Source organism: Triturus cristatus, chromosome 3_1, assembly GCF_964204655.1.
Source record: "Triturus cristatus chromosome 3_1, aTriCri1.1, whole genome shotgun sequence".
Lineage (NCBI taxonomy): Eukaryota > Metazoa > Chordata > Amphibia > Caudata > Salamandridae > Triturus > Triturus cristatus.
The window spans coordinates 404,964,577-404,976,872 of record NC_140583.1 but is presented as its reverse complement, the minus strand read 5'-3'; the positions used below and the strand labels follow the sequence as shown (position 1 = coordinate 404,976,872).

The 12,296-nt window shown below is 47.7% G+C and overlaps 1 protein-coding gene across 3 annotated transcripts in view; it reads left to right on the top strand.

Moving 5' to 3' along the window:
• DMXL2 (Dmx like 2) overlaps positions 1–12,296 on the top strand; it is a 2,034,639-nt gene that overhangs the window by 973,871 nt on the left and 1,048,472 nt on the right. For all 3 annotated transcript variants that reach the window (XM_085644194.1, XM_085644192.1, XM_085644193.1), the window contains exon 23: positions 2,278–2,542. In XM_085644194.1, coding sequence (XP_085500320.1) covers positions 2,278–2,542 — 265 coding nt within the window. The remainder of the gene's footprint in view (positions 1–2,277; positions 2,543–12,296) is intronic.

Genomic DNA, 12,296 nt, shown 5'->3' with positions numbered 1-12,296 from the left:
TTGACTTCTCGACGTCTCCTGAAGTCGTGCTTGGGCTGACTTGTAGCCCGCACCTCGAGCACAGAATCCACCGAAGATTATCGGCCTAGTCACCCCGAGTGACCCGTGGGCCACCATTTTGTGTTTCGTCTCGTGGTCCCTTCGTGATCCCTGGTCCGTCGACTGGTGGGTCCCTGAGGGGGTAACTTTGAATTTCCTTGGGCTTCCCTGCTTGCCCCAGACGCGCCCTGACTCCCTACCAAGTGGTGAGTCCCACAGACCTTGCTGGTCTGCGCCAAAGCATCTTTCTCGTTTCTGCGTTGGTTGCTGTTGCCAAGGCTTGTTGTGTCCGATCCGGGCACCGACGCTGCAGCACTCGACATCCTTCGTGGGACAGCTCGAATCCAGCTCCTGGTCATCCTCGACGCCTCCTGGTCCTCATGGCTGAAGAGTCAAGCTTCACCTCCTTCACCTGAAATCCCCCGACATCGGTGGGCATCTGCCTATCGCCTTCCTGGTCACTGGCTAGTGACCTAGACTCTGTTCCCTCTCCTTTCAGGTTCTTCTCATCTTCGATCCAGGCTTGGATCTCTTCGGACACTTCGTATCTTCCCGGCATCCGCACTTCTTCGCCAGCTCCCATTGAAATCGGCAACGCGACCCGACGCCAATTTAACACCTATGCACCTGGCTTCCCTGGGTGAGGTAACAAGAGTACTCCAGTGCTCCTTTGGGTGTTGACCCTAGAACTTCCTAAGTCCAAGAGGGTTTGGTCCTGACTCAATTCTAAGTGTCCCTAATCTTTAAAAATCTAACCGCGACTTTCCCCATAGAAGCTAACGGGAGCTTGCGGCTGTGTTCTCACAATGCACACGGCCCCCGTGGGTCCCCTGTGTCACTACCTTGGGTGGTTCCTTGGGGTCCCAGCGATTCTACAGGCTCTAGGCCTTGTGTCTAGTTAAGTTGTGGTTCTTATACCACTATTTCAGTATATGGTTTGGCTCGCCCCTAGGGCTTGACGTGTATTTGTGCTTATTACTGTGATATTTGAAGTGTAACTTATGTGTTTTGAACTCTAGCCTCATAAGGAGTCTAGGAGGGTATGTCTAGAAATAAATACATATATTTTATATATATATAGCTGGTGTGGATATCGTTCATTTAGGAACTCAAGAGATTATAGACTGGTAAAACAAGCTGCTTTACATTCCTTAAAGACTTAGCCTGAAGGCTGCTCTCCATAGCTACCACTAGGATAGCTTTCAATAAAGGTTGTCTTTAACCTATAACCAATAAGGGGTTTAGACTGGTACAGGGTGCTCACTATAACTAGAGGACAGCATATACCAGGCCAACCTCTCACAAAGGTGGTGCAGGTGTTTGCGGGCAACAACTCTGCAATGTGGTACTGCAACAAACAAGGCAGGGTGGGGTCCTTTGCCCTTTGTCAAGAGGCTCTTCATCTCTGGACGTGGCTGGAATACCAGACATAAGCCTGGTGGTTCAACATCTGGTAGGTTCTCTGAATGCCAGAGCGGACAAACTCAACCGTCTGCCTGGTGGATCACCAATGGCATCTCCATCTGGAGGTGGTGCAAGGCCTCTTTCAGCAGTGGGGAGAGCCTTGGTTAGGTCTGTTCGCCTTCTAAGAGAACGCGCAATGTCGGCAATATTTGCGTTGGAGTTTCCAAGGCGGCATTCACTTGGTGATGCTTTCATTTTATCGGCACGTGTGCTTATTTGTGGCGATCAGTAATCCATAGTAGATTCTGTTTGCTTTATTTGCACAGCTACCATGAATCAAGCTGAAGATTCCACCTTAATTTATAGCCTACAATTTTGAATTCCTTCACATTTACAGACCATGTCGACATTTTCAATTTCACATTGACATTTTTGAGATATATATAGTTTATTAATCTGCTATTTAATTTTCTAAATATTTGTGGATCCTATGAGTAGTTGTCACAAGGGCTCTAGGTAAACAACATCTCTAGTTTAAAGTATTTGCACATATAAGATTGGTAAACTCTAAAGGAGAGCTTAAGATGTGAATTATTTTTGTAAATATTTAAAGTGACTAAATAAAAAAGCTTATATGCACAATTGTACTTTCGTTGGTGGTTTTATTTTCAGCTCTGTCATACAAAAATTGTCTTAATGGTGTGACATTGTTTATTCCTAATGTTAGTGATAAGTGTAAGTTTCTAATTAAAGACCTTTTTGAAATCATTATCACAATATGCAGATCTAGAAGGTCAATTTTCTGTAACATTGCATTATTTTTGTTAATATTAGGTGTGCCTTGAAAAGATGGAAGATATTCAACTTGCAATGGTTATTTCCCGGTTATATGAATCCGAATTTGATACATCATCCACTTATGAATCGATTCTTTATGAAAAGGTTTTGGGATGCAATAAGGATGGCACAGGGTTCGTCTGTACCAAATTGCACCCAGATCCCTTTTTGCGAAGTATTGCCTACTGGATTATAAAGGATCCACCAAGAGCGCTGGATACACTGTTAGAACAAACTCCAAAGGAAGATGAGGGCAATCCAGGTAGGAATAGGTCCTATTAAATGCACTTTGTTGATATTATTCTAGTTTAGGCATAGTCGTGCTATCGCATAAACCTATATCCTGTGGGGCATGCAATTATCCATGTGGGATTCAATTAGAGTTTATATTTGTCTTTTTTTTAATCTGGTAGAAGGGCTATTTCATAATTTCATCATGTTCATCCCTCCTTTGTACTGCAAACAGTAAACACAAGTTATGCAATATAAATGTTTTATGCTGCAATTTTTATAAATGCAGTACTGCTTGATTCATCATACAGGTATGCGAGTAGTGTTGAGAGGTAGGAGCATCAGGGCAGCTTGATTGATCGCTTGAGTTTACTTCTAGTCAGGAATGAGCTGAAGACACACCCTTTCAAAGACATCCTGCTGACTTGGAAGGGCCCTTACCCAACAGTGGAGTTCAAATCCGCTCGTTCCAATCCCGCGACGCCTCCCACGCCCTCTAGCGGTGGGAGGTCGGCGCCAGGAGTAGAACCAGTACCAGCCGCATAGGAGCGAGGACGCTCCCACGGCCGAATTACAATTAAACGCGGGCGTTAGAAATAACGCAAACCAATAAAGTCACAAGAAAATGGGGAAATAAATTCGAGCGCTAATAAAGACACAAGCGCTTAGCAAAAACAGCGGGCAGCTGAAGAAATGAGCACGGTGGCGCGGCGTACTAAAGCATTCAAAATAAGGCACAAAGCACTATACAATCATAACGAGCATTTGCAATGAAATCGGTCTCACATTTGCGAGAGTTTGAGCTATTGCCATTGTAAATAACTGATATTTATGTTTTGAAAACCTGTAAGCGTTGTGTAAAAACGCACTTTGTACTTCTAGTCTTTGCTTGCGAGAAACAAGGTTAGCAGTAAAAAATGCGCAGTTACTGCCAGCCTTGCTTCTCATAAGCAAGGCTTCTTGTAAGCAAGGACTACAAGTACTAAGTGTGTGTTTATGCATCGCTTGCAGATAATTAAAACACATAAATAAAAGGCATTGTCATTTACAATGCCAATGGCTCAAACTCTCGCAAATGCAAGACTGATTGCATTGCAAATGGTTGTTGAGTAGAAGTGCACTGCATATTTGTGCACAGTGGAGAAAGTGGATTGTCAGAGTGCTACAAATGTCTCAGTATATCTGCGGGTGACTCAGGACTGGAAAATCAGTGAATACTTTAGGTCAGTACAAAGGTGCATTAGGAGGACTCCATGGGTGCTTGTACGAGGAAAGTGAGCATAGAGGTGCATTGCTTGAGCTCTGTTAACGTTTCCGTACTTCGATGGCAGTACAGACTGTAGGCTGGGACAGAGGTACATTATGAGGACTCGATGGGTGCTTCGCACAAGGAAGGCGGTATAGAGGGGTATTGCATGAGCTCTGCTGACGTTTCAGGACTTGGTGGCAGTACAGCATGTGGATCAGTAAAGGCTTGTGTTAAGAGAACACAATCTGTGGTGCAGGAGGAAAGTCACTGATTTGCACGTCCCTCATTATTGGCACGCTCCTGACATTGGTGCCCTTCAACTTAGAAAGTGTTACAGACTTGCTTCCAACGATACAAAGCACTACATGCGCAACTAACTGATGTGCGCGGCCAAAGTACAGCTTATGGACTGTTTCAGCTGCGGCCGGAAGTCAGCTGCGTGGCTGTGTATAGCTGCGAATCGCGCCCCCACCCCTCAAAGTGATGTTTGAGAACATTATTCGTCAATTCAAAAACAGACATTTCCAATTATCGACCGGCCCCTGTCCACCTTTTCAACCAGCATGAAATCAAAAACATTTAAAAGACGGGTAAAACGTTGCACGAAATAACCCATCAACGCACTAATTGCACAGCTCACTCGAAGGACATGCCCCTAACTCTTTCAAACCCACTATTATTTATTTAAAAAAATAAACATTTCGAGAGAATCTATTAGCCGTGAACTGTAATGCACAGGAAGCTCTAGACTACCACCTAACTCTAAAATTGGACGCTACATGAACGAGGGACAGGAGGCAAGTATTCGGGTGGAAGCGGTGGTGGAGAGTGGGAAGCTCTGGCGTTGCAACATCTAGGGCTCGAACACCACATAATTCAAACAGAGCAGTCTTCCCTACTGGTGCCCCCGGGGCATAAAGATCTGCTGGTTGGCAAAGAGTCTGCAGCTCAACCGGAAGAGATTTGATTCACCCACACACTTCTCTGGTAAACTTTGGAACCACAGGTTCGCACCTGGCAACTCCTTGACTCTAGCCCACCCCAAATAAAGCAGTCACTAAACATGCTTTTTTTAAACGTTTTGATAATTGAGGGCAGACGAAAAGTGATATGTATACATTAATGAAAAAAATAAACTTACCGTGTGATTAGCATCCCTTTAGAAAGCGCTCCATTGTCTCCACACGCCTCCAATAACAGGTGAATAGCATTTGAGTGGGAGGGCTTGCTTGAAGCCGCGCACACGCAGGCTCCATCCAGTGCCTCGCAACGCATTGTTGTTGTGGAATCTGCACAGAGTGGGGCTGTGAGGCAGCATCGGGTGCCCTGGAGGAGATCGGGTCCTTGTTTGTGTTTTAAGGACCCCTCCTTAAGCTGTGGCGAGGGACCGGTCACACCCCCTTGCTTACACCGGTGAAAATGAAGGCACGCAAACGCTATTCTAAAAGCGTGCCGTGCTGCAAAAATAAATATATATATATATTTTTTTTTTATTGGGGGGGAAATTACCATGTTTAATGAGCGGTGCAAGTCAGCGAGCCGTGCATTTGAAAAAGAAGACGCTCGGGCGCCATTGCGAGCCGTGCATTTTAAGCAGAAGACACAAGGGCGCCATTATGGTTGTCCCATGCTCCGAAAAAAAACCACACAATGTTTCAAAACAAGCACTAAAAAAAAGCAAGCCACATTAAAAAAAGAGATTCCTCAAAAACAAGAGAAAATGGACTAGTACAAGTAAAGGGGCCAATAGCCATAGACGTGCCCGACAGGAAAAAAGGAGGGACTTGGAACACGATTAGCAAATAGCAAGTACTACATTTTGAAAGACACACTCCATAACAAATAGAAACAAGCATTTGCAATGCAATAGGTCTCGCATTTGTGAAAGTTAGAGCTAATAGTGTTGTAAATGACAATTTATTTTAGATATGTTTATGGAGTGGATATATGTGGTATGGAGTTGAATTATGTGGGTTGGTTTAAAATTGTTAGTTGTGGAGTTGTGTGGCATGGAATGGATTTGTGTAGTGGAAATATGTGGCATGGTGTGCAGTTGAATTATGTGGATAGTAATTATGTTGTACTTAGTGTACTGGAATCATGTATAGTGGGATTGGTTATCATGGAGTGTAAATATGTGAATTGGTATTTTGTGTTGTGGCGTGGTATGTAGTGGAGTTTAATTAGGTGGTGTGCTATTGAATGTTGTGGCATGATGTGGAATTTTGTGGTGTGTATAGGATGCATGTGTTATGTAATTGTTTTGTTGATTTAAATTATGTGGTTTCTTGTCGAATTATGTGGTGTGGAATGGAAATATGTGGAGCTGAATTGGGTGGTGTGGACTGTGTGGTGTTGTGAGTGAAATTATGCTGATGGGAATTAAGTGACATGGTATGAAGTGTATTTATATGGATTGTTGCTATGTGGCTGTTGGACTTGGCCCTTTTTCCCTCATTTTTTTCGTTTTTGTAGTGTTAAGGTGCAGGTGCTTACTTCTCCTAAGATGGCTGCCACAGACCCCTGCTACTGCAGGGTGGTCGTTTTTCATAGTAGCACCCTAGCTGCCAGGAGCTGGCTGGGACCCACAACAATGTTGCGATACCAGCCCGCCGTTTTGTCCCATAGTTAGAGTGGGGAAGCTCCTGGAAGAAGCTGGAACCTTCTAGAAGGGAGGTGGGGTTTTACTTTTGCCGCCTTGGCTAGAGGTCACCTGACCTAGGGCTACTTAAGAGAGGGAGGGAACTTTTGTGGTGAGTTGGCCATTGGGGTGAAGCAGAGTTGGAAGAATCCACCAGGAGTGTAGGCGGTAGGGCCTAGCCAGGGACTTATGCCTCTGAGAGTGACAGGATTTAGGTACTGCCTCTTAAGTGAGTGAGGTGCCCTGTGAATCCCACTGATCTTGCCCAGTAGTAGGAGGACCCAGAGACTCTCTGCCAACCTGACTAGGAAGGACCTAGTCGCCCTCTCCATCCCTACCCCTGTAACAGAACCCCTTAAGGTCGCCAGATACATCTGCGCCAAAAGACTTCATCTGTCAACTGAGAACTGAAACCTAACTTTAAGAACTGAGACTGCATGACAAGAGCGAGCTGTAAGCCTTGAATGCCAGAGCTGAGACTGCGTGTCCAAGCTACCCTATTGAACAAAATACTAAGCCGATTGCCAAGTCACCGGGGATCGACCAGGTACTGGCGCTGTGACCCCCGCGCTCCCTGCCCTGGTCTGGGACCCCCGGCAGCGTGCTCCGCTGAGCACTTTACCCCCATCCTTAATTTGAGCCCCCCCCCCTGCGACGACGAAGCCAGCGCGCTCACCGCCGCGGCCTGGAGGCCTGGAGGAGTGCCCTGCTGTGTCGCGAGGCCCAGGCGAAGTCCGGGGGGCCCGTCGCTGCCGTCGCAGCCGTGTGAGGAGGTGCGCAAGATCGGGACCGAGTTCCCCCAACGACGTGAGGACGGACGCCTGCTGACGCCGAGACGGAGGTAAGCCCGGAGGCCGAGATCCCCCCTGGTGCGCCCCCTGCTGGTCTGGAAACCACACCGCACTTGGCCCGGGTTGTCCCCTCCGTGGGAGTCCCCGCCCCTGCCTGCGCGACGGAGAGACCCCGCCGAGGGATCCTGTCCGTGTCCCCCCTTCTGTAATACTGAGCGCGGTGCTCTCTGAACTGCACCGGAGCATAGGGACCCGCTCCTCAAGTCCGGTCACCCTCCCCGCTGGAAGCCGCCCAAAGAACTGACTGACATTACCCTCGTGTGGCGCTTCACGCCACCGACCCTGCTTCCACAGCCGGAGAGACCGGGACTGCGAGTAGCGCACTGTGTTATATGCTCGGCTCGAAAGTAATTACCTGCCAAGGAATGCGAGTAGCGCACTGTGTTACATGCTCTGCTCGAAAGTAATTACCTGACAAGGAATGCGGGTAGCGCACTGTGTTATATGCTCTGCTCGAAAGTAAATTACATGCCAAGGAATGCGAGTAGCGCACTGTGTTATATGCTCTGCTCGACAGTAAATTACATGCCAAGGAATGCGAGTAGCGCACTGTGTTATATGCTCTGCTCGAAAGTAAATTACATGCCAAGGAACGCGAGTAGCGCACTGTGTTATATGCTCTGCTCGAAAGTAAATTACATGCCCAGGAACGCGAGTAGCGCACTGTGTTATATGCTCTGCTCGACCGTAGTTACATGCCCAGGAATGCGAGTAGCGCATTGTGTTATATGCTCTGCTCGAAGGTAATGATATGCAACTGATTACGAATAACGCGTTGTGATAACTGTTCTACGCAAACGTTTCCACATGCAACTGATTGCGCGTAGCGCTGTGTTTTATATGCCTTGCTTCACAGTACTAGGGGCCAGTGGTCACGAGGAGCGCTCAGTTCGACAGGTGCCATGTTGATGAACCCAATGTTTCCCCTTACAAGTATTACGCTGTGTTAGACGGCCGGTTCAGGGAAAGACTTTACATAAGCGCGCACAGCGCTGGAATCTCCTGCATTTAACCAGCGGGCGTGGGTACCTGAACGAGGTTAGGCACTGCATAGATATCACCAAGAGTGTTGCATGTACTGAACGATGGTATTATGATTCATGTATTACCTTGTTATTTCCTGAACTGCAACTGACCAGCTATACTTGGATAAACTTGAAGTATTTGCATAATTTAAACGGTGTGGCGTCCCTTATTGTGTGTGACTCTAGTCCATGAGAAGCGTGTGGTGTATGGTTGCTTAACACATAGCCCTCTGGTTGCCTGACCGGCTCGCGCCACGTTACCGCCCTTAGGGCCTGGTGACCCCAGGTTCCTATAGTGGCATAGTGGTTTTATGTGTGGTGTATTTATGTGGTATTGAGGAGAGTGTAATTAGGTGGTATTCATGAATGTACGCGTATCTGTACAGGCTATTTTGTATGTATTTTCTTATTCTTTAAGAATAGAAGTTAAAAACAGCTGCAGTTGTTGGAGGCAAAGTTACTGGACCGGCCCGTCGCATAGACAAAATCGTAATGTTTTTATTTGTGTTGCGAAAACAAAGCACTGCTTTGTTAATTTGGACAAGCACAGTGGCAGAAAATAATGTGTGCAGGCTGCAAATAAACATCGTACCTGGATCATGTTTGTAAAATGCTGCACAGTTCGTTCCAAATCCCACTGTGACATTAGAGTTAAATAAAAACGCTGTTTTCTAATCTCTGTATTTATTGTCAAACAGTTTCCCTTATCAGATGACCGGTGCTTGAGCCACTTTAGGAATATGAAATGGCGTCAGTGTGCCACAGTGCGAGGTGCGGTATACGCAAAGTATACCTTAACCCTGTGTTGACAGACCTGTGCTCTTTCTATTTTTTTTAACAACAAATTTTATTTCGTCATTTTGCAAGACATCGGGCATCAGCCCCACAATGGCGAATCGAAGCAGTCGGACAATCTGTGCAGCAATAACCATTTCTATGTCCATATACAATCCCTGCCACATATGCAGGAACATCTGTGATCTTAACATACTTAACAAAATGCAGACAGTGGTCAACTTTGGTGATATAGCACGTACTTCAGCAGATGCAAAATATAGCACATAGTGGTACAATGAACCTAGGGGACCCATGGACGGAAGCGGGATACGCCACTCACAAATCTTCCTCGGGCAGGGGAGGCAAGTCGATACCACGATATGTCGCCGACCGTGACCATATCTTACGATGCTTCCTTGGGCAGCCCCTGGCTTCGAGTACCGCAATCTCGGCTCCCATACACCTATCGAATTTGGTTTTCCATTTGCCGATAGTCGGGGAGATGATGCCTTCCATCCCTGCGCTGGGTCTCGTTTGGCAACAGTGAGGGCAAGGAACAATAGGTGTTGTTTGTATCGGTTCCCCCCAATGTCATCCATCGAATGTAACAAAAACAGTTGTGGATCCAGTGGGAGCACCCACCCCAGTACCTCATTCAGACATGATCGAACTCTGTTCCAAAAGGGCTGTAGAGCCGTACAGGACCAAACCGTATAGAAGAAAGACCCGTCCTCACTCCCACACCGCAGACACACGGGGGATTGGATGACTCCCATTCACCACAGATGTACTCTCGTGTAATACACTCTATGTAAATATTTGAATTGTATGAGCCTAAATCAGGTGGAGACCGCCGCACCCCGCGGACTGGCAATCGCCTCGACCCAATCATCCTCTGTCAGTTGGGGGATATCGGCCTGCCGGCCAGTCGGGTCTTGTCTAGAGTAGTAAGAGTGTGTGTCTGGTATATCTGCCTAATTTTTTTTAAAGTCCAAGGTCTCCCATCAACAAGCGCCCCTCCAAGGGCTGGAACTCGGGGAGAGCCTTTAGATTTCAGATCTGGGGCGAGAGTGCTTGTCTAAGCTGTACAAACCTGTAAAATTCAGATTTATGGAGGTCGAAGTCAGCCTGTAGTTGCTGAAATGATTTTAAGGTAGTGCCCTTCATAACGTCTCCTAGAGATGAAATCCCAACCCCGGAACCCGTTCAGTGTGGTACCTGTTCTGAGGTATGTACCATGCCACAACGGAGTCTGTCGAATGAGTCGCCCCTTCCAGCCCATCTGTCTGGTCTTTGCCCTCCATAGTTGTATGACTAGCCTACCAGCCGGTGGTAAATGGTCAAGCCTCCCGTAGATATATAATAAATGGAGTAGGGGGGTTTGTTCCATCACGGCGTGCTCGATGGCATAAGCCGGATCTGTGGGTGAATTATACCATAATTCGTTAATTACATGGATTTGAAACACAACATAATAAGAATAGATGTCAGCAGCTGCAATCCCCCCACAATACGTGGATTGTGCGCAGGTACGGAGTGCCACGTGAACAGCCCCACCGCCCCAGAGGAACTTATTTTGTATTGCGTTGATTTGGGCAAACCACGTACGAGGGATAGGATATGGAACATTTTGGAGACAATATAAGATCCTAGGCAGGGAAACCATTTTGAAGATGGCTGAGCGCCCATAGAGGGGCAAAGGGAGAGCAGACCAGATCATCGTTTCATTTTTGAGGCGAGTTAACAGTGAGGTGATATTGAGCATCCATGAAGTCTTGGGGCATGGGGAAATGAAGATCCCCAGGTATTTGAAGCCATCTGTGGCCCGGGACAGCTGTACGGCCCACGTTTCACGGCCTTGATGTCCGCATACTGGGAAGAGGATAGACTTAGCTGGGTTTGCATGGAGGCCCGTGGTGCCACAAATATACGCGGTCCAGAGTACCATGGGTCTGTCATAAAAAAGAGATCATCATCCGCATATAATGCTATACGATCCGATCTGGAGCAGGACCAGTCGAACCCCCTGAGCACCAGGTCGCTTCTGACCCAGGCCGCCGGAGGCTCAACCGCCAGGGCGAACAACAATGGAGATAGTGGGTAACCCTGGCGGGTACCCCTTTTCAGCTGAAAGGGGCAGGAGCGGTGTCCCGCAATACAAACCGATTCCGTCAGCTCCGTGTAAAGCAGGCGTATGTACGCCAAGAAACGGGGTCCAAAGTTGATCGCCTCGAGCAGTTGAAAAAGGTAGACCCAGCTAAGTGAGTCGAATGCTTTGTCTATGTCGGCCAATAAAAGGGCAGCTGGATGGCCTAAAGCAGGGGCTGCTGCGATGGCGTTGTGGACCCTCCTGATGTTATGCCTAGTAACCCTCTGTGGCATGAAGCCTGACTGATCTGGGTGGATCAAGTCGGTAATACACCCCCTGAGGCGGTCAGCCAAAACTTTCCCCAATAATTTGGGTTTGAAATTTATAAGGGAAATGGGGCGATAGGAGGACGGGTCTTCCGGGGATCGGCCGGGTTTAAGAAAGAGCCCTATCTCCGCATGGCGCCAGTCGCTTGGCAACCGTGCCTGGTCAGATGCGTCTACAATGGTAGCCAGTAAATGAGGCCCCAAGAGAGGCATATGGGATCGTAGAAATAATATGGGGAACCCGTTGGGGCCTGACCCGGCTGAATCTCGTTAAGGGCTCCCGTCAACTCTTCTATGGTTATTGGGGCCTCCAGGTGCTCCCTGACGGAGTCAGAGAGTCCGCGGGGTGGAATGTCGACAAGGAATTCCGCTACGAGTTCGGCTGAGATCTGTTCCCGCCGGGTGTATAGGGACGTAAAGTGTTTCGCAAATTCCTCCACGACCCCGGCTGGCGATGTGTACAAGGATCCGTCGGATCCTCGAATAGTGGGTGTGACGGCATGGGCGCCGTCTGCCTGGCACAATCTGTAGTATTTTACTGGACTTATCACCCCACTGGTATATCCGGTGTTGCGATGCCTCCCAAATCTCCTTAGCTTCACGTAGTAGGTATTGACCCAGTTCCTGCTGTGCAAGGACCAAATTGTGCCGAATAATGGGGCAGGGATTGGCACCGAGCTGGGAGGATAGGGACGCTTGGCGCATTTCAAGGGCATCCAGCTGTGCGCGGCGCGCACGTTTCTCTTAGAGAGGTGCTGTACTTTTTAAACTAAAGGTGCTTGTGCTCAATTAAAGGGGGTCCGCTACAAGGGGTGGAAGTGGCTGCC